Source organism: Taudactylus pleione, unplaced genomic scaffold, assembly GCF_031769625.1.
Source record: "Taudactylus pleione unplaced genomic scaffold, aTauple2 ptg000055l, whole genome shotgun sequence".
Taxonomy (NCBI): Eukaryota; Metazoa; Chordata; class Amphibia; order Anura; family Myobatrachidae; genus Taudactylus; species Taudactylus pleione.
This window is the reverse complement of record NW_028284457.1, coordinates 10,946,556-10,970,235: the sequence shown is the minus strand read 5'-3', so window position 1 is coordinate 10,970,235 and position 23,680 is coordinate 10,946,556. Positions and strand designations below refer to the sequence as shown.

At 44.3% G+C, this 23,680-nt stretch overlaps 1 protein-coding gene across 3 annotated transcripts in view; it reads left to right on the top strand.

Moving 5' to 3' along the window:
• Positions 1-23,680, top strand: part of CCSER1 (coiled-coil serine rich protein 1) — a 913,125-nt gene that overhangs the window by 126,700 nt on the left and 762,745 nt on the right. For all 3 annotated transcript variants that reach the window (XM_088464471.1, XM_088464470.1, XM_088464472.1), the window contains exons 2-3: positions 15,749-17,045; positions 18,575-18,762. In XM_088464471.1, the coding sequence (XP_088320597.1) occupies positions 15,749-17,045; positions 18,575-18,762 (1,485 nt within the window). The remainder of the gene's footprint in view (positions 1-15,748; positions 17,046-18,574; positions 18,763-23,680) is intronic.

Below are 23,680 nucleotides of genomic sequence, written 5' to 3'. Positions count from 1 at the left end.
ACTCATCCTCCACAACCAGAATTTCCGTTGCTTTTTGCCATTCAGTGGATCTCTTGGAGAATCGCCATATATGCAGAGGATCTATGATAAAGATCGAACGGAGGACTTTATTCACCTAGTAATCTGTGGCCCTGATTCAGAGCCGGATGCTCTGACAGAGCGCTCGCTCTGAATCAGGGCCGGTCTTTTTTTTTTTTTTAGAACGGCCTCCTGGCCGCTCGCATAGCTGTGGGTGACCACCCACAGATATAGCAAGCGGCCAGGAAGATGGTCGCGATGGTCAAGACCATCGCGACCATCGGGCTTGCGACGAGATCCAGAGCCGAAATCTCTCCCACTGACATCACGAGTGATGTCAGTGGGGCCGCCCCCAAACGGAGGCATTCACATGGGAATGCCTCCATTTGGGCAACCACTCCCCCGGACCGCCCACCAAAGGGGGCGAGCTGTCACTCAACATTGACAGCTCGCCCCCTTTGTTGCAAGACAGAGAGCGATGGAGTGCCCATCGCTATCCGGGTCTCACGCATGCGCACGACGGAGCCGGCTTCGTCGTGCACATGCGCACTGGCCCACCATCGACCTGGTTGCGAGCGCACAGCGCTTGCGACCGGGTCTGAATCAGGCCCTGTATTCCATAGCTCGGTATTACACTGGATGACATTTTTTTTTTTATTTAAATAGATGTGTGGCTCCCATGACATTCTCCTTATCTGTCATTTATCAAGAGCATTTCGAATTTCTAGCGGCAGATCCACTTGGATTAATATACCACTCCTAGTAATCTTTGCATCCACTACCAAGCTTTGAGAGATTTTTGATGATTTACAGGTTGAGTCTCCCATATCCAAGTATTCAGAAATACGGAATATTCCGAAATACGGAATTTTTTTAGCATGACTGAGATAGTGAAACTTTTGCTTTTTGATGGTTCATTGTGCACAAACTTTTTTTAAAGCACAAAATTCTAAAATAAAAAGTATAAAATTACCTTCAGGCTGTGTGTATAAGGTGTATATGAAACATAAATGTATGCTGTGTTTAGATTTGGGTCCCGTTACCAAGATATTTCATTATGGTAGCATATATTCCAAACAACGGAATGTTCCGATATCCAAAATACCCCTGGTCCGACTCCTAAGTATTTTGGATATGGGAGACTTAACCTGTATTTGTATATATGACATTAAATTGGTTTATGCGTTAATAAATTGTTCATTAGACTCTTTTGATTCTATTTTAGTACCGTTTGTTCATACTACAATCGGGCTTACGATATGGTACCAGCGAGGCCTCCTACCCCACCCCTCACCCCTTCCACCTCTATTTTTTCTCCCTCCCCCCCTTCATTCTCTACTTTTCTTTCTTTTTCTTCTCTTCTCTCTTATCTCTTTTTTTCTTCTCCTACTTTTGTTTTTGCAGCTAATGTTGTACAATTGATTACAATATTTTACTATATCATATACAATATTCTATGATTAATATATCCTTCGGATGTCTATTTTGACTTACAATGTTTTCCCTTTTTAAATCTGAAGGCTCATGTTATGTATGTCATATATTTTAATTAAAAATAAACTATTTAAAAAAAAAAAAAAAATTGTTCATTTATCTGCTTGCAGGACAGGCAGGGGGCAGACTGAGATATGCAGAATATGCTGGGTCCAAAGTACTAGTATTCTATAAATCAAAAAGCATCACAAATATGCATAACATAAATTTTACAAACCTTCCTCTTTTGTATCAACAAAACTTTATAGTACACAGTAGTTCAGAGGTGTAGCATGTGGCCAGGGTGCCCGAAGCACGAGTGTGCTACCGCGCCACCCCGCTCCCCACAAAAAAAGTGTGTGCTATATATTATAATCGCTACATATATACACATACATACATGGCAGTGTCATACATACATACATACATACATACAGGGTCACATATACACATACAGGAACGGTCACACATACACACAGACATACAGTCAGGTCCATAAATATTGGGACATTGACAGAATTGTCATATTTTGGCCTCTATTCACCAGCACAATGGCTTTGAAATGAAACAAACAAGATGTGATTTAACTGCAGACTTTCAGAATTAATTTGAGGGTAATTACATCCAAATCAGGTGAACGGTGTAGGAATTACAACAGTTTCAATATGTGCCTCCCACTTTTTAAGGGGCCAAAAGTAATGGGACAAACTAAACAATCCTAAATCTAACTTTCACTTTTAAATACTTTGTTGCAAATCCTTTGCAGGCAATTACAGCCTGAAGTCTGGAACGCATAGACATCACCAGATGCTGGGTTTCATCCCTGGTGATGCTCTGCCAGGCCTCTACTGCAAATGTCTTCAGTTCCTGCTTGTTCTTGGGGTATTTTCCCTTCAGTTTTGTCTTCATCAAGTGAAATGCATGCTCAATCGGATTCAGGTCAGGGGATTGACTTGGCCATTGCATAACATTCCACTTTTTAGCCTTAAAAAACTCTTTGGTTGCTTTTGCAGTATGCTTCGGGTCATTGTCCATCTGCACTGTGAAGCACCGTCCAATGAGATCTGAAGCATTTGACTGAATATGAGCATATAATATTGCCCGAAACACTTCAGAATTCATTCTACTGCTTTTGTCAGCAGTCACATCATCAATAAATACAAGGGAACCAGTTCCATTGGCAGCCATACATGCCCACGCCATGACACTACCACCACCATGCTTCCCTGTTGAGGTGGTATGTTTTGGATCATGAGCAGTTCCTTTCCTTCTCTTCTCTTCCCGTCACTCTGGTACAAGTTGATCTTTGTCTCATCTGTCCATAGGATGTTATTCCAGAACTGTAATGGCTTTTTTAGATGTTGTTTGGCAAACTCTAATCTAGTCTTCCTGTTTTTGTGGCTCACCAATGGTTTGCATCTTGTGGTGAACCCTTTATATTCACTCTTGTGAAGTCTTCTCTTGATTGTTGACTTTGACACATATACATCTACCTCCTGGATTTGGCCAACTGTTGTGAAGGGGTTTTTCTTCACCAGGAAAATAATTATTTTGTCATCCACCACAGTTGTTTTCCGTGGTCTCCGAGTCTTTTGGTGTTGCTGAGCACTCCGGTCCGTTCTTTCTTTTTAAGAATGTTCCAAACAGTTGATTTGGCCACACCTAATGTTTTTGCTATCTCTCTGATGGGTTTGTTTTGATTTTTCAGCCTAGTGATGGCTTGCTTCACTGATAGTGACAGCTCTTTGGATCTCATATTGAGAATTGACAGCAACTGATTCCAAATGCAATGTCACACCTAGAATCAACTCCAGACCTTTTACCTGCTTAATTGATAATGAAATAACGAGGTAATAGCCCACACCTGTCCATGAAATAGCTTTTGAGTTGATAGTCCCATTACTTTTGGCAGCTTAAAAAGTGGGAGGCACATATTGAAACTGTTGTAATTCCTACACCGTTCACCCGATTTGGATGTAATTACCCTCAAATTAAATCTGAAAGTCTGCAGTTAAAGCACATCTTGTTTGTTTCATTTCAAAACCATTGTGGTGGTGAATAGAGGCCAAAATCTGAAAATTCTGTCAATGTCCCAATATTTATGGACCTGACTGTACATACACATGCAGGCAGGGTCACACAGTCATACATACATAGACACACACATACAGGCAGGGTCACATACATACATACTGTACATACATACATACACACACATACAGGCAGGGTCACATACATACATACATACTGTACATACATACATACATACATAAAGGCAGGAAGGTTCACACATACAGTACATACAGGCAGGGAGGGTGATGTGGACCCTGTCCCCTGCTGGGGTCAGATGAACATGTGCTGTGCTCCACCAATAGAGCAGGAAGGCAGGACAGGAGCTGCTGTTGCTGCTACGGACCCGACACAGGCTGTCAGCTACTTGACCACTGCTCCGGAGTCTCCAGGGCGCCCTCTGGTAACTAAGGCGCCTGGATCTCATGCTTCAGTGGAACCGCCCTCCCTACGCCCCTGAGTAGTAGTTAATTATGTTCCTTTGACGAATCTCATTGTTTCTGAAAATTATATAAATGCTTTCTGCACTCTAAAGGCGGGTATCCTCTAGACGATATGCTCCATGAGCGATATCGTCTAGTGTTTCCCCGGCAGTGATGTACTCAATGTCATTAACGACATTGAGCACCCACACTGAACGATATATCGTTCAGTGATGTCACCCTCCCTCATCCCCGTACTTGCAGAACCTGACAATATCGTCAGGTTGCCATGCAAGTACGGACGATGAAAGATGCTGTCCACGACCAGCGGGAGCGCGCATTGATGGTCGATGGTGGCATATCCACTGGACGATATTGCGGACGATGAACAATAACAATATCGTTATCGTTCAAATTGTCCAATTTATTGTCTAGTGGATACGCGGCTTAAATAAATTTGTTTTGACTGTAGTATTCTAAAGTGGGTTACATGCAATTTTAATAGACATGTATCATATGTAAAAGTAAAATAAGAATTTGAAGACATCTACTGTAGTTAGGAAATAAAGATCTGTGTTTGTTTGTAACATTATTGTAGCTTTGTCATGTCTATGTTGTTTGATGTACAGTATCAAGACAGTTTTTATTTCTAGCACTTTGTAAATGAACTAGTACATTTGACTAATGTAACTGGAGCTACCCACTTAGAAGATTGCCATAACTACTTACTGTAATTGTTTTTGTCCTCTACAATTGGCTTATCTTGGCAGAGAGATGATGTGTCTTTACACCTTCATTGTAACCTAATCAAAATTGATAACAATAGCTTCAAACTATTGTTTTCCCTTTACATAAATGTCTCCCACAAAAATGTATGTAAAAAAATGAAGAGGCATATTTATGATACAAAATGAAAAACATTTCTGTGACTTGTTACTCTCTATGACATGTATTTTAAATATGCATCAAAATATGTTTTGATAAAAAAAAACCTACATATGCAATAGCACAATAAAACAGCAATCCCATGAAAAATCTAGGTTAGATTTGTATCTTTTTTTTAATCATAAATCAACACCCAATTTTCAGGAGTAGGCAAGGAAGTATAGCCTATATCTGTGTTGCACCAACATGCAAAAAACAAATGTAGTTACTCAGGATGAAATTGTCATTAATGACCCAGGACTGTCAGTAGCATGTTTGGGGGTGAGACGATTTGTGTTATAATGGCCTTACCCCCCACAGCACGATACCGGCATTGTACCGGAGAGGCAACCGTAATGATGTGATTCGCTATGAATCGTGTCAAAAATCCTCGCTCTGCCCACTTCATAAAGTGGGTGGCACGTGGGTGGGAGGACTACTTACCCAGGAGTCAATGGGGGCAATTCAATTCAACGCAAATTGAATAGCGCCAGGAGGGAGCTCCCGGATCTATTCAATTCAGTGCGATGTGTGGTCGGAGAATACCGGTTCTCGTGCCTTAACAAGGGTGTTAAGGCGCGTTAATCGGCATTCTCTGACCAAAGTGCTGGGAACACGGCTGTTAGTGCCGCGCTAAGCAGAAAAACAGCTGCGCGCCCAGCACTTTTGTCGGATTTCTCCTCGCATCCCCAGTGCGAGAAGAAATCCTTAGACCGCCCAAACAGCGCGTTGAATTGAATAGCTGCGGGAGATGCCTACCGTCGCTATTCAACTTCTGAATTGAATTCCCCCCCTTGAGTCTGGAGTCTCACAGACATGCAGGAGAGTAGACAGATATGCCTCAGAGGGAAAAACCCATAACTTTTTGCATTTATTGAGCTAGGAAACCTTTTTTTTTTTTTAATTTATGCTGACAACTAGCTGTTGCACCCCCTCAGATGGTGTCACCAAGCAGTGGTGATGGATGACATCCACACTGTGTACAGAGAGGCTGGGGGCTGCCCAGCTACTCCCGGAGTTCTGGGCAAGCCCCCAGCATGACAAAAATGGTCCATGCCACGCCCCCAAACATCATTCAACATTGTGCATGGCTTAGCTGGCATGAGGTCACACCCCTTTTTATGATAGCACGACTGCAGAGGTCGGCGATGATAGGGTGAGTAGGTGTACTGGGTGACAACTGCCTTAGTGATGCCACTGAAACCAATTACGTGGAGCTGTCCTGTTTGGAGTGTAATCTGTCATCTCATGCATCAGGACTTTTGGTCTGATTCCGGGAGGTGTTTTAAGGGGAAGGACAGCACAGCAGTTTAGAGTATTGGGCATGTCCCTGGCGCTTCCCAATGTGATGTGGCCACTCCCTAACATAGCTTGACAAGTCATATTCTCGTGTGATTCCCAACAGCATGACATCTTATCTAATTAGGAAAAGTTGAGAAGTATGCACCTAGAACTATGCTTGCTTTGTCAGAAGTGTGAGACTTTTAAAACAAAACAATGATTATTTAATTTAAGATTACTGGTAGAGGGGCTGCTTGAGATTTGCACGTAATGTCAATGCCGCACGCAAACGGCTATGCATCCGAGTCGCAATGCTGCGCATACATCCCAATGGTTACCGCTTTAAGACACAGAAGAAATTTAGACACAAGAGTTGGGGATATCAATGAGCATTCCTGGGAAGAAAAAGGTTGTGGCTAGCCAGAATTCGACGATTCTCAGTCAGCGACTATGTCTAAAGATGCAGTTGCACTGACACAGATGGCCATAATCAGATAGCTGGTGAAGTTGGTGTGACTGATGGTGCGTCTTTGTCTGTGTACGAATACCATCGGCTGAGGCATTAGCATAAAGACACTGGGGGTCCTTCAGACCCGGTCGTTAGCACCGATGCGCTCGGACCGGGTCGATGGCCCCCCACAGAGCATGCGCACGACGGCGCCGGTGCCGTCGTGCGCATGCGTGAGACCCGCTACGACCGACAGCACCGGTCGTAGCGGGTCTCGATCCAAAGGGGGCAAGCTGTCGATGTTGATTGACAGCTCGCCCCGTTTGGAAGGCGGGCCGGGGGGGTTGCAGCCCATGGGAACACCTACCATTTGGGGGCGGCCCCACTGACATCACTAGTGATGTCAGTGTAGAGCTTCCGGCTCAGACAGAGCCAAAAGCTCTCCGGGGCTTACGACAAGGGAGACCCTACCCTAGGGTCTCGTCGTAAGCCCCGATGGTCGCGATGGTCTTGACCATCGCGACCATCACCTTAGGCGGTCGTAAGGCTGTGGGTGTTAACCCACAGCCTTACCATGGCAAAAGAGGACGTCTTGAAAATTCAAGAGGTCCTCCCCTCATTCAGACCGACCGCACGCTCTGTGCGACCGGCTCTGAATGAGGTCCACAGTCTCTCTGCGGCAATAAATTAATTCATGGCAGCGATGGCATACACCTCTGATTCAGGCCCAGAATGTCCTATTTCTTATTGTTTTATTCAGATGATACTTGGAGATCAGAGCCATGGACCTCTATGGTGCATAAAAGTTATATGTAGAGAAGGGGAAAAAAATTGACCAATGGTTGCAAAAATGTTAAATCACTGCTTGGTTGTACCACATAGTAGAAACCATATATTCTTTTATTCCAAAATTAGGTAAAAACACCTGCTTTCATCTGAGAGGCCTAGATCAATAATGTACTGACAGATTGCAGGAACCAATGAATGGAATTATTGGATGGTTCAAATGTATTTTGTGGAACTGAGGGGGTCATTCCGACCCGCTCGCGAGTGCAGGATGCTCGCAAGCGGGTCGATGTTACCCCAATGCGCATGCCAAGCTGTCGCTCCGGGTCTCGCACCAAAGGGGGCGTGCTGTCGATGGTGACTGACAGCACGCCCCCTTTAGTGGGCGTGCCGGGGGCATGGCTGCCAGACGGAGGCGTTCCCATGGCGTGGGAGTGATTTTGGCTCTGATAGAGCCAAAATCACTCCAGGGCTTGCGGTCACCGAGACCCTACCGCAGGGTCTCGTCGCAAGCCCGATGGTTGCGATGGTCTTGACCATCGCGACCATCTTTTTGGCTGCTCGCATATGCTGTGGGTGGTCACCCACAGCTATGCGAGCGGCCAGGAGGCTGCTCCATTTTTAGGTAGGAGGGCACTGATTCAGAGCGAGCGCTCTGGTCAGAGCGTCCGGCTCTGAATCAGGCCCTGATTACTTTATATTACAAACATGATGTACTGTATAATTTCTGTCATTTATTAGGCACAACTGATTTAGTAGCTACAAAAGGGATCTTGTAATTCGTTTAAAAAAAAGAAAATCTTATAATAAAAATAAGTTTTGTTACACATTTTCATGACACTATGGATTTTCTGCACTTGTTATTTTGTGGCCCATTTCTTTATTTAGTAATCTCAATCAAATAATGTATTAGAGTGTTCAAATTAGGGATGTGCGCCAGACTATTTTTGCTGGATTTGGATTTGACTGTGATTCGTCATCCGGTTTTGGATTTGGATTTGCCAAACCTACCGTGACTGGCTTTGGATTTGGATTTTTTTACAAAAATTGACAAAAAGGCTAAAATCACATAATTTGGGCTTATTTTTGTTCCTGGAGTATTATTAACCTCAATAACATCAATTTCCAGTCATGTACAGTCAATTTAGACCACCTCACAGTAGTGCCCCTAGTAGTAGTCCCTCTTATGCAGTGCCCCCAGTAGTAGTCTCCCTATGCTGCACTGCCCCCTTACTAGTCCCTCTTATGCTGCATTACCCCCTTCGTAGTCCCCCTTAAGATGAATTGCCCCCTTTGTAGTCCCCCTTATGCTGCATTGCCCCCTTAGTAGTCTCCCTTATGCTGCATTGCCCCCTTAGTAGTCCCCCTTATGTTGCATTGCCCCCTTAATAGTCCCCCTTATGCTGCATTGCCCCCTTAGTAGTCCTCCTTAAATTGCATTGCCCCCTTAGTAGTCCCCCTTATGCTGCATTGCCCCCTTAGTAGTCCTCCTTATGTTGCATTGCCCCCTTAGTAGTCCCACTTATGCTGCACTGCCCCCAGTAGCGCCCCATCCTATACCGTGTCCCCAGTAGTGGCCCCTTACACACACACACACAGGAAAAAAAACGTATCTGAATCCCTGCTGCTGCCATGACCGCTGCTGTCCGCTCCTGCCGTCCGCAGCGGGGCGAGCCGGAAGGCGGAGCTCATTGATGAGCTCCAGCCGGCTCCCTCCGTGGACGCAGCAACCAATGAGAGTCTGTCTGACTCTCATTGGCTGCTATAACAAACTAGTGGCTGCTGTGTGTTTGTTGCTATGTAGGGCAGACCGCTCTCACTGCGTTCTGCCCTACACTTGTGGAGCCCTGACGTCGGATCCTCTCGCGAGGATCCAACGTCAAGAAGATGACGTTCGGATTATCTCAAGGATCTGATTCAGGCGGGGGAACACCCGAACAGCATTTGGATAGACTGGGATCCCCAATGTTCGGAGCAGTTCAGATTCTACAGAATCTGAACTGCTCATCCCTAGTTCAAATTAAGGATGTGCAGGCTCGGATAGGTTCGAATTTTCCCGCCAAGTTTGGATTTTTTCCGCCAAAAATCGGGTCTCAGAAAGACGCAAAACGTCATCTTTTATGGACAAATATCATCATTCCTGGATAAAAGTCCATGGAAGATGATGTTTGTCCATGAAATATGACGTTTTGCCTGTTTCTGAGACCCGATTTTTGGCGGGAAAAATCCAAACTTGGCGGGAAAATTCGAACCCATCCGAGCCTGCACTGCCCTAGTTCAAATACACAAATGGGCACCCAGCATAGTCTCTGGGCTAGTTTATGCAAATGCCACAGCAGACTCCTTCCCTACATTCATGTGGCCGAATGAGGAAGGAGTTAGACACCCACTCTAGCATTCATACATGCTGCAATTGGTGCATCCTTATACGCCACCATCGAATCCTGCACCAGCCCTATGGCAGGTGCAGTTTTTCCATATGAACATGGCCTGCTATGCTTGCGGCTGCGCATCTGGGACAGGGTTGCCGACAATCTGGCTGGCTATTCTGGGAGAAGGGAGCCAGATTGCAAGAGCAGGGGGATGTGATGTGAATTTGGGGGCGGGTTTGCGCGATTGCGTCTTCACCCTCTCCCCCCCCGCTTCAAAATGCTGAGATTACAGGCATTTTGCAGCCGAGGGCGGGGCCATGAGTACGTGAGACAGCACGAATCGCGTAATCGGCTCCCCCGGACAGCCAGCTACAATAGGGAGCAATCAGCGGAGGGAGCGAACAACAATGGGGTGCGGGTGGGTGGCGACGGCAGAGAGGCCTGCCCACTCTTCCGGGGGGCCGGATTCGCCCCCAATTTACGGGAGGCTCCCGTAACGCCCACTGAACAGTTCATTTTTTGCACTACTAGCCACCTCCCAGTCAACGCCAAAGGACACCTTTCATTTCTCTGTCACCCTTCTGATGCCGTCTGAATCAATTAGAAATGCACCTTTGTGTGTACACTCTGTGTAATGCATGCGCCATAGGGGTTTCCAGAAATTTTCGTATTTGCAAATAATTGCTCAACTACATGAACATTTTCATTATATGCGGAGTGTGTGAGGCTCAGAATCAGGCCCCGATATGTTTTATTGGTATAACTGCATTTATATACTGTTGACAAATGGAACTACATAGTTTACACCAGCTATATTTGTTTTTAGACTACTGCAGAGTCTGCAGTATAAAAGTCTAAGGGGTATATTTATTAAAGTGCGGGTTTTTAGAAGTGGAGATGTTGCCCATAGCAACCAATCAGATTCTAGCTATAATCTTACAGAAGGTGCTAGATAAATGTTAAGAAGAATCTGATTAGTTCTGTGGGCAATATCTTCACTTCTAAAAGACCACACTTTAGTAAATACTTTTCAGCTCTTCTACAAGGTCAGGGACTAATTTCAACTGACTCCTTTTAGGAGGAGCACAGTATGTGGCTATGGCCCTCATTCAGAGCCGTACGCTCTGAGCAGAGCGCACGCTCTGAATGAGGGCCGGCCTCCATTTTCATGGAGCGTCCTCCTGGACGCTCGTATAGCTGTGGGTCACCACCCACAGGCTATACGAGCGTGCATTGTGATGGTCGCGATGGTCGAGACCATCGAATTTGCGAGCCGGAGCCTGCGGTTGAGGTTTTCAACCGCAAGCTCCGGAGTGATTTTGGCTCTATCAGAGCCAAAATCACTCCCACTGACATCACTAGTGATGTCAGTGGGCCGGCTTCTGACGGGAGGCGTTCCCGTGGGAACGCCCCCGTCAGGGAGGCACGCCCCCGGCACGCCCACCAAAGGGGGCGTGCTGTCAATCAACATTGACAGCACGCCCCCTTTGATCGGACACAACGAGCGAAGGACTTTCCTTCGCTCGTCGCGTCTGGCGCATGCGCACGACGGAGCTCCCTCCGTCGTGCGCATGCTCAGTCCATAACATCGACCCACTTGCGAGCGGACAGCCGCTCGCGAGTGGGTCTGAATCAGGCCCTATGTGTACAGATGTGTCCTCTTACATCCTTGTCAATCGCGCTACAAATGTGCGCACGCATTGCACCATGCGATTACCCGCAGCATATGCTACGGTATGCTATGGCGCGCACTGCGATCACACCATGCAATCCTATAGTCGCGGGTGCAAACGCAGTGCGCGTATTCGCTCGCGGGGCACGCCCCTCCGCCATGCGTGGTGCGATTTGCCGCGTACGCAGCAAGGATGCAAGAGAACATATCTGTATGCAAATATACTGTAGTGCAGTTATGAATTGGTACAGGTAACCATATTATTATATATTATTATAGTACATGCTCTGGGGATAAAAGACATGACATATCATGGTATAAAGTATAGGTCCAGCAGATTGCAGTATTTGTATCTGTGCAAATGATTTAGGGCCCTGTAGAAGGATCTCATGTTAAATACATGGAGCTAAGCACAGAACCAGCTTTTATTATGCAAAGTTACACGTCAAGTCACAAGTCAGTAATTGCACAGCTGCTGCTGTTGCACATCACCTGTGCATTGACTGTAACCAAATGACAGGTCGGTATTGGCATATGATAGTTTCCTGCGCTGTTGTCATTATATGACTATGTACATCACAGATCAAGTCCAGACTGCCCAGATTAGGAGTCGTGCAGTATGGGAGGTGAGGGGTGGAGACACAAAAGCCTCGCCAATGTGGTATGGAATAGTTTTCTGCAACCTTGTTGCCTTTTCATTATTCTGGCTGGCTGCAGCAGTGGAGAATGGTGAATGCAGAAGGGGTGCATGGTCGGCTGTAGGGCCCCCCTTGCACAGCACACCTTGCACCCATTGTAAGTACTCCACTGAATGGAATGTGCTCTGTGCAGACTTTTTTTCTTTTTTTGCACATGAAGAAACTGCCTTTTCTACCAACCACTGATTCCAGCCTAGTGAATGGGCATGTACTGTATAGTATATATAAAATAAATACACTAGAGTAGTTGTATTGATTTCTTAATTATCATGATTTATCTTTCATAATAGATCATAATTCAAAATTTGTGTTGCTCTAGAAGAGAACAAGTATTATTTTCATTGCACATTTGACTTAGCTTACATTTTTGCACATCTACAGTGCTGAGTGGTCATAATTTGTTCCATGTTTGTACTGTATGATGCATTACAAATGCACAAATACACTACCATCATGTCATCTGTTCAATGATAACTTCTGTCAGATTGATCTCCTTACCTCCTTATGGCAACTTGGCCTTAGAATGGAAGTTACACAACTTATTTGACCACCAAATGTAATACTGTATGAAGCAACCTAATGAAGAGAAGAGAGCTGATATATTCTAGTGTCAGATATGTTTTTTAATATATTCAAAGCACATCTGTGCTACAATTAGTCGTGGGTATACCATACTTACCTACCCTCCCGATTCGGCGGGGAGCCTCCTGAAAAACAGGTGCCGCTTCCGGCCCCCCTGAAAGGCAGGCAAGCCTCCCGGCGGCTGCCGGCCCGTCCAGCCCCCCGAGATTACTATAAACAGCGGGGAGGGGGCGGTGACGTGTTTTGCTCTGAATCACGTCATCTTGGCTCCATCCCCTGTTTCACAATGCTGAAAATATTGGCTCCGCCCCATTGCCTTGTAGTATCCCTGACCACGTGACCCCCCCCCCTCTACCACACCACGCTCCCCTGCTTGCCTGACCTGGCTGCCAGGATGTCGGCAAGCCTCGGGTATATTAGTCATATCCACTTCACGGTTATGTAAAAATGAATTGCACTTGACACAAAATTAGTAATGCCTCCTGACGGAATGTAGTTTCAGTCCCGGTGGTCGGGATGCCGGCGCTCAGAACCACCTGCGCTCAGAAAGCTGGCGCTGGAATCCCGACACCAATCAGAATCCTGGCGTGGGTATCCTGACCGCCGGCATCCCGATGGTAAGTAGGGGGAGGGGGAGGGTTAGGATTAGGTACTAATGGGACGGTTGGGGTTAGTCACTAGGGGGGAAAGTTAGGTTTAGGCTGCGCGGGGAGTTGGGCCATACTTACCGACTTTCTGGCCGCCCCTTCTGGGAGGGGGCAGCCAGGTTAGTGCAGCAGGAAAGTGCTTGAGGCGTGAGTGGGTGGTGTGGGGGCATGGTGGCACTTTACAATGCTGATATTACCAGCATTTTAAAGCAGGAGACAAGGTTATGATGATGTAATTCAGCACATTCGCGTCATTGGCCCTCCCGGACCGCATACTTTCGCACGATAAGTGGGTGCGATGGGGGGGAGCGGGGGCAGCAGCCACATCGGGAGAGTTGCCTGTTCTTGCAGGGGGGCCAGGAGCACCACCCGATTTTTGGGTAACCATGGGTTAGGCTTAAGCAGTTGGGGGGGAGGGCTAGGTTTAGGCTGCAGGGAGGTAGGAGTAGGGTTAGGATACTTACTGTCAGGTGTCGGTATCCTAACCCTGTCGGGATGCCGGTCGGGACTCTGACCACCGGGATCCTGAGTGCCGGCATCCCGTACCCAACCTCTCCTGACTACCTACAACCATCTAAAGCAGGCCTGGCCCACCTGTGGCTCTCCAGAAGTTGTGAAACTATAAGTCCCAGCATACCCTCACATCAATCAGCTGCAAAAGCATGCTGGGACTTGTAGTTTCACAACAGCTGTAGAGCCACAGGTTAGCAAGGCCTGATCTATAGTCTTGTGTTCACAAATGCTGCCATGCTTGCTTGTAGACATGCAAAAACAGACACTGGGCCTGATTCAGAGATGTACGTTAATTTGACATTAACGTACATCTCCGATGGTTTGAGATCTGTGCATGTGCAGATGCCGCATTGCTCATGCACAGATCTCATACTGTGACATCACTCGCAGTACCCTATACACTGCAGCCTGATTGACAGGCTGCGGATGCTTTTCAGCGGGTGCGGCAATAGGGAGCGTTTTACAAAATGGGGTCGTGTCAGCCCCATTTTGTAGGCATGCCGAGGCCAAGGTTTGCATCTTCCATAACAGATTTACAGGCCTCTGCAGCACAGGCTAGCCTACACTCCCAATTTGGCCGGGAGCCTCGTTCGACCCCTCCGCAGTCAATGATAGAAACCCCCGCATCAGGGGTAGCGGTGACGCGATTTGCGCAGAATTGCGTCATCGTGGCCCCACTCCCTGCTTCACAATGCCGTTAATTTCGACATTGTGAACAGGGGGCGGGTCAACGATGACGCGATCGTGCGCCCACGCCCCCAATCCGCCCCCAATACGTTATCATCGCCCGGCCACACCCCTCCTGCTGTATACAGACACTCAGCTCCCTCCCGGAAGGAGGGAGCTGAATGTCGGCAAGTATGCAGCAGCGTGATTACACCGGTCATCCTGAGTAATCTGAGGGTTACTCAGATGTCTGATGGTCACGCAGTTGATCCAATGGTTGTGCCCTTGGACCCAGCAGTGGATCACAGAAGCCGGCAAGGGGCGTCTTTTTATACAAGATGCCTCCTGAGGCATTTGCAGAATTTCACACAGTCGCTGCGTACAAAGGACGCACTGGCTGTGGTAATAGCGTCCATCTCTGGATCAGGCCCACTGATGGCTAAAACATTTATATTTGTTCAGCACAAGCAATGGCATGCATACATATTCACACATCGTATAGCTGACATTGAATAGCCAATTATCAGTTGAAAGTGACATAGAAAAAAGTAACTACTATCAATCCAGCAACATTCTTTTACATTTTTAAATTATAATCTTGCTCAAATAGCTAACAGAGATCTTGTATGAAGTGATAATTGTACAATAATTATATATATATTATATATATATATGCCCAGCTATATCCTTGTCATTCACGCGAGCGCTAGGCGCGCCCGTGAGCGGATACGCACACTGCTTTCACGCCCGTGCCTCCATAGGAATGCATGGTGCGATCGCAGTGTGCACCATAGCATACCGTAGTGTATGCTCAGCCACAATGTAACTGGGCGCATCTGTATATACGTATCATGCAGTGCTAATGCAGAAGACATTGCCACATCAGCGCTGTCATCTGTAGGGGAAGAGGCTACAAAAAACAGGTTGTTTCATGCCCACTTTTCAGTACAATGGGGAACAGTTAATAGAAGTGTGTCATAGACTAGTGTACAATATTGTTTGTGGTGCACAGGACTGTAATGCTGGTTTATTTTTCATTTTTTAAAACTGCATGCCAAAAAGCATATTACTAATGTGCTGTATATGACATACATTCTGCCACATGATTTAATGTATAAATTCTTCCCCCTTGCAGTAGAACATGACTTAATTTGTGCAATTATTGTGTTTTTACAGGCACAAACCTTAGCTCTGATGGGGGACTCGGGAACAAAACGCTCAACGCTTGTCTCTAGACTGCCTATATTTCGACGCAACCTAAGTCGTAAAAAAGACTCCTTGCCTTCTTCACCTTCTTCCAACAATACTGGAGGGCTCCAAAGTTCCTCTCCATCTAGTACCAATTCCAGCTCAGGTAGTACTGGGAAACGGAGAAGTATATTTCGCACTCCATCCTTAAGTTTCCACCATAGAAAGGACAGCAGAAATCAGAGATTTGAATCCAGTCAAGTTACAGACAATTCCCCGACAACCCAAAACATTTTGAAGAACCCTGACTTGGAAGAGCAGAATAAAACAAAAGTGAGGAGCTGCACCAGCATTCCTGGCTCATGTAGAAGGAAGATCACAAGATCCGTTACCGAGGACTTTGAGAGAAGGAAGGATCATTCAGCTAATAAGAATTTGTTTACAAACTGTTTAGGTAAAAGTGAGGGAGATGACTCAGGATTTGCCGAAGATGAAATCAACCGTTCTATTAAACATTCCTCAAGAAAGCTTCTCCCTAGGTCATTTTCATCCCATTACAGGTTTTCCAAACATGGATCACAATGCCAGACACCTTCATCACTGCAGACATCAAGGCCTACAGAAGAAGTTCAGACACATCCAGAAACAGATCCTTTACTTGCCAAGCCAGTGTTACATAATGCCACAGTGATAACAGAGCATACGGAAAAATCTGTACAGTCAACTCTTATATCGACAGATCATACGACTGCTCCACAGACCCCATCTGATTTCACATTTATGGACGATTCTGCCTCTGAAGCGGATTCCCTGCCAAACAGTGTAAATCTACAGACTAACAAACACCAATTTTGCCATTCTGTCTCTACCTCACAAAATGTAGCAAGTCCAAATTCTGTTGCTACTCAAGTAAATGAAGACAAAGAAATTTTAGATGACGTGTGCCAGTGTGATGGTTTGTCCCTTACAAAACAGAAAGCTGGGATAGCTGTCTATAGATCAGGGTCAAACTCTTCCCTTGTGTGCTCTAAACAACTGTTACCAATTTGTGAACTGTCTACAAGTGATGCATCTGATCTTCAAAATGGTACTAGGGAACAACACTTAGACATTCCAGTGTTTCAAAATGGAGGGCACAACTACTCCACAGAATGTTTTCCAAAGACCTCTGAGTCAGCAGTACATCAATGTGATCTGATTCCCACCATTCCAAATCATCATTCTGTACCAGAGACAAAGGGCACAGAGGCACAGACTTCTCTAATGCAGCATAGCCATCATAGAGGTATTCATCCTTTCATTCAGTTCTACCTATAGAGAAAATAAAATACCTTTTAAAGCTGAATTAGCCCAGTGTTTCCCGACTCCAGTCTCGAGACACACCAACAGTGCATGTTTTCCAGGTCTCCTCACAAAGCCGCGTCTGAAATACTGTAATTAGCACCACCTGAGAATCTTTTAAAATGTGTCAGTCAGTAATAAATACATCTGTGCTCCAGAAAGGAGTATGGAAAACATGTACTGTTAGGGTGCCTTGATGATGTAGCACTATTCAGCAGTTAGGAAATTACCCTTATGTTTTTTTCTTATTTTCTTACTGTATTTCTCTCAAAACTTGTCCTTATGTTTTTTATTTTATGACTGTATTTCTCTATGTTTCGGCTAAATGTACAGCATAGTTTTTATATTGTATGCTTCATTAGTTACAAATACAGTGTTTTCATTAAAAAATAGCCTAAGGCCTAAGCTAGTGTATGATTTTAGATTAAAACATGCTCATATATTGGTATGTTTTCATCTAAAGTTTGATAAAGTGAAACAAATGACAGATCAAATTATAATGTTGTCTTATAAGTAACAAATCCTTTATGTAAATAAGGAATACACTGAGCTAATAAAATATACATGGAACAGACGGCTTCGAATTGTGCCCTTCCCAAACTATTATGTCTGAGCAGCCTCACAGTTCTTTCAGCTGAAGCAGGCGCATCTATTTTAATTAGATTTTCACATTCATATTACTAATTATTTCTACCCTGTGGCAAGCTAGAAATGGTCCCAGTAATGCTTAGTATTACATTATAAAACCTGTTTTCAGCCTAATTAGACAAGAACCAGGTGAATAATGTGTTATTTAGTTTGAGAGATAATATCCCATAGAGTGTATTTCCTTGTCAAGTGGATAGTGTTTAGCCAGGATCGGAGCTGTGCCACGCTAGGCTTTATAGCGAAGTTTCAGGCTGAGCCCAACCAAGCTTCTCCAACTTCTTGGCACTAAGCTCTTTTCTCAGAAGAGCAGAGCATGGACTTAATTTGGAGTAGAAGTGTATGCACTGGGCTGGCACATACACAGTAAAGCCTTAAGCAGGGCTTCACTCTACATGCACTGGACCAGATGATAGAAGGGGCCTCTAGGGGTGACCGGTTATTGCCAGAATGCCTTTGCCTATCGCCTGTATAGATTCTCATCTCTATTTTCTTCTCAGGAGAGGAGCCTATTTATCAAGCATATTTTTCATAAAATTATGCAGAAACTGCATACTTTTTTTATAAATATTATACTCGCTGCGATATACATTGAAAAACAATTGCATCACTGCCTCAATTCTCTGTACTTAGGCCTCAGAGAATGAAGACGCAAGTGCAGGTCTGTTGTTATAGGTCTGCATGGTCACACCTAGCGTACAACTCTGATTCAGGCCCTTGATCCAATGATAGTGAGGCAGACATATGTAAGAATATGGCTGTACTAATACATATTTCCATATATATTTAAGCAAACACTTACTATAGTTACTATTTGTGTGTTCGCAGTTAACTATGCCAGTAGCTTCAGCCCATACCGAGATGGGCGCTATGCAGAGAGGCGCTTGCGTTCATCTTCAGAGGGCACAGCAGGAGGCAGCAGAATTACTTTTAAACCGAAGGAGGGAAACACAGAAGAAATTACTCATTTCAGAAAACAGAGAACTATTTCCACTTCTTCCAAAATGACTAGCCTGGTAAGTGTGAAATGCTATTACTCCCTTTAGCAGCAGTTACATCTTGTCCCAGATCACAGCACTAATATTCCATCTTCCTAGCAGAATGGTTGATACAGTACTTCCATTAGCATTTTTTTTTTTTCTTATTTGTGACTCAAACAAAAATATGTCAGTGAAAAAAATGTGTATTATGTAAATTTGTGTTTATTGTTAGTTCTTTTTATCAAATAGAAATTTTTCTCTAAAAAAAATAAAAAATAAGTATGCACTGTGCTAATTCCATGTACTGAGTAAACACCTGTGCTGGAATTCTCTACATTACACAGTTTTATTGTAGACCAAAAAAAGGTTAATATCTGATGGATTGCATATTATATGGATTTGGGGCCTGATTCAGAGCTCCCACAGAGATTTCCACAGCTGTGTATATATACGAAAATATGCTAATGCAACAACGGCCAGAACTTGTACTGAGACACCCGCCTGAGCCATCGTAGCTGCCCACAAATGTGTACACATAGGCAGTATCGGACGCAGATCTTGCACACAGTCACTCATAATGGCTGCTGTAACTGAGACGTTGGAGCCCTGTTTCCTGCGTACGGGATCGCAGATGCAGGATGTGACACCCCCCAAAACGGTCAAGACACGCCTGCGTTTTTAGCCGACACTCCCATTGCCTTCCCCAAATGCTCCCTGCCTGTCAATCACACTGCTAATAAAGACTCGCAGCCTGTGACTACGGTAATGTACCTTCACGCATGCACAGTGCCACTGACACGTATGTGCAGTAGCAAGAAGTCGCTCCATTAGCGTACAACTCTAATTCGGGCCCTTGATTCACATTTCTCGAATCCTACAGATGACTCCTGACGGTTTTCTGCTTTGAAAAATGTATTGATGATTATTTGGACATACTCTTTTACATACTGTAGGGATGTAGCTATGAGACCGGTGGCCTCAAGGGATTAAGATAGGCGTCAAAATACCAACGTGTATCTTAATCCCGATGCCGGAATGTGAAAGGACGCCGGACCAAATGAGGAAAGTCCAGGCGCGCTTAGTTTTAGTGGCGGGGAGGAAGGGCTAGCTTTAGTGAGCGTAGCGGGGTTAGGGTTAGGTTTTGGGTGGGGAGGTTAGGGTTAGGCACCCCTAGGGAGGAGGGTTATGGTTAGGCACCCCCGGGGGGGAGGTTGGGGTTAGGCACCCCCCCAGGAGGGTTAGGTTTAGGGTGCGGTAAGGGGCGGTTAGGGTTAGGCACCCCCGGGGGGAGGTTGGGGTCAGGCACCCCCCCGGGAGGGTTAGGTTTAGGATGCGATAAGGGGCGGTTAGGGTTAGGCACCCCTGGGGGGAGGTTAGGGTTAGGCACTAGGGGGGAGGTTAGGGTTAGGAACCACTAAGAAAGGGTTGGGGGGGAGGGGGGATATATCAGCCATCGGGACTTCATACCCATTCCTTGGAGCTCCATTCATTTAAAATGAGATATATCGCTAGATTTATGCAGGTTTGATGATGAAATTTATCATGGCACAAATAGTAAATGTAAAAGACAGCAAGTTTTGTGTGTAATTTTACTGGTAAACCCATCACAAGCCACTGCTTAGTAAATCTGGCCCGTCATCGCCCCATCTGAAGACAGTTTCACCTATTAATTACAAAATGTGCCTGAAAAATGACTACTGGTAATATATGTGTCCATCTACTTGCTATATGAGCTCAATATCTATTCTCAGATCTACATGATAAACCTTGGCTTTAACTGCCCTTGGTTAAATCCTCTCTATTACCAGGGAACTTTGTCAAATTTAATTCTATTTCAAATAAACATTGCACCAGCAACGTTAAATCTTAGAAAATATTTAATTTATCTTTATTGATTAGCTTAACTAGAATGTTCCATGTATTTGGCAATATCAAATAAATAATATACTCTTGGTAAAAAACTGGATTTATTATTTTACCAGCTCTCTCCAGAATCTGTTATAGTTTACATTCCGCTGTATAATTAATTGGCATAGTTGTGGGAAAACATTTCAAGACACAGCTGTGCGTGTTTCCCAATTGCATAGCATATTAACCTCCATTCCACAGCCAGAGATTGCAACTGTTATGCCTCTAAGTACTTAGCCGAATAGATATTTCAAAATCTACTAATGTGTACTAGTATTAAGAATATAACCTCATTTGGCAGCATCGTTTGGCATAACAGCTTCATAAACGTACATAAGCAGGGCAAAACCTGGCCTGTAGCTGTGGTAAATGGGATATTATTATTATTCAGCCGTTTGTGTAAATAATTAGCTGTGTTTACCAGTCTCTCACAGCGCAGATGCCTGCTGTCATGCATAAACCACAGGTCACTGTTTTGATTAGAAAACTGGATCTGAGATGGAATGAAAAAAATATTCAGTGTTAGAAAACTCTCAAACTGTTTTGTATTCCGGTATGTTGTTATGTACACCAGACTCCATCCATAAAATAAAGTTGATTTATTTCAGTTAGACTTAATTAGATTGCAGAAAGAATACTGTATATGAAAGTGAATTGACTCTAGGACAATATGTATAGATGATATTCTGTCTCCTTCTGACTTTGGCGATGCCAAGTAACAGAGCCGTAACTAGATTTTTTGTGGCCTGGGCCAGAAAGAGCATTGGCACCCACCCTATATTTCAAATAAGGACATAAGACTCTAACCCAAAAAAGGGGAGTGGTTCATGGGAAAGGGGCAGGACAAATCTGATTTATAGTTAGAATTCACTAGCTTCCTTTACAGGAGCAGATAGCTCCATGTGCAAGTAGTCTGACTGCCATTTGAGAGGTGATGGGGTTGGAGTCCCGGGTATATCAGTATTTTGAAATCTGTGTTAAATAAAGGAGGATGTGGCTGAAGGTGGCCCGATATAAAGGGAGGAGATAGGGGTGGCCAGGACATGCCAGGAATAAAAGAAGAGGAAGCTACAAGTGACAATGATTCTAATTAGAAAATTGACATGCACCTCCAAACAGTGCACCCTGTCCTGCGGTGCCCTGTGCCGTGGCAGATATCTCACCACCATAGTTACGGCCCTGCCAAGTAATTTGAAGTTACTGTAGCCATTTCGGTTTTCCTGTTGTTTCCCATGAGATCCATAGAGTTGAATGACTATGATTGGCTGTGAATGACCTATTGACTCATGTATGGTATAGGGGCCTATTTATAATTTATTATTTGCAAGGTACAATAGTACATCCCGGCGGAACTTAATTCCTTATTGCTGCGAATAGCTAGGACCCAATAATTAGTAATATGGCCCCTAAAATCTCCATCACATTGATGTAATGCTTACATTCCCAGAATGTCCCGGAGACTCCACAAATGTTGTGAAGTTCTCCCTTAATGCTGGCAGAGCAGGGAACCCCACCCTAGCAGAGTCAGTGGAAAAGGGACTTGATGACACAATTCATTGTAAATCACATTGTCATGGCCCCACCTCCTGCATCATAATGATGTGAATTGCTTCACCACCTCCTCTGCACATGTCTCCATGAACTTCCAAAACATGAAGTATAATGTAAGTAATGTCTGTGGCTTTATGAAAACCAGCTGTACTGATGGCTCTACTCTAATTGGTTACTGGCCTGCATTGCAGGAACACTGGGATAGGTGTTGTTGGCCCAGGGGTAATAGCACCCACATTGATTGTATACTTGACATCATATGGGATTAGCAAAAAAGAAAAGAGGAAAGTACTCTCTATTGTAGGGGCACAAATCTCTGCTTGTAGTAGAATAAAACTTAACATTTATTGGAAATATCAATAAAATATATCTCAGGACAGACAAAAAGGACAGACAACATATAAACAAATATGCAGGGTACCTAATATAAAAGGGATAAACTAGATAAATCGGAAAGTAATATTACCATCTGATGGTAACCTGCAAGCAAATCATAAACGTATAAGTATGTACAAGGGATCTCATTCATCAAGAAACAAGACCATCCAATGAAGTGTGAATCTCTCATACAAGAGTATTCAAATGCTAGAGATCATAGGGAATCAAAAATGAATCACACAATTAATCTGTGCACACAATAGTTTGTCAGAAAACCACATGACATAGAATATCAGAGTATTATAAATATGAATATGAAAAACTCTGTGGTGGTTTGAGACAGAAAAGGAACACATGGTAAATCAGGTATTTAATTAAAGTAGATAAAATAATGAAAACAAAGTAACCACTCACTTAACAGTAAGGGGTAGGTGGCTGCTGTGTCCCATGTACAGGATGTAGTGAATGGAACATGAGCGGACCTACCACATATACCGCGAGGGTAAGAAATATAGTTTAGTAGGTATCCAAAAAAATTTATGATGTGATATTATTATTAGAGACCAACAGGACGCTATAGAGATCCACTACGTACCAAGAGTATTATCAGTTGTAAACTGTGATTCATTTTTGATTCCCTATGATCTCTAGCGTTTGAATACTCTTGTATGAGATTCACACTTACTTCATTTGATGGTCTTGTTTCTTGATGAATGAGATCCCTTGTACATACTTATACATTTATGATTTGCTTGCAGGTTACCATCGGATGGTAATATTACCTTCCGATTTATCTAGTTTATCCCTTTTATATTAGGTATCCTGCATATTTGTTTATATGTTGTCTGTCCTTTTTGTCTGTCCTGAGATATATTTTATTGATATTTCCAATAAATGTTAAGTTTGATTCTACTACAAGCAGAGATTTGTGCCCCTACAATAGAGAGTACTTTCCTCTTTTCTTTTTTGCTATGTAACTTACTCTTTTGGGTGCACCTCCAACTTTCGATTGGTATTGGGCATCATTACTCAATTATGATTATTTGATTATGGAGTTTTTTCTGCCTTCAATATAACATATTGAACCAATATTTGTACCAGTGCTTAGGGTCTCCCC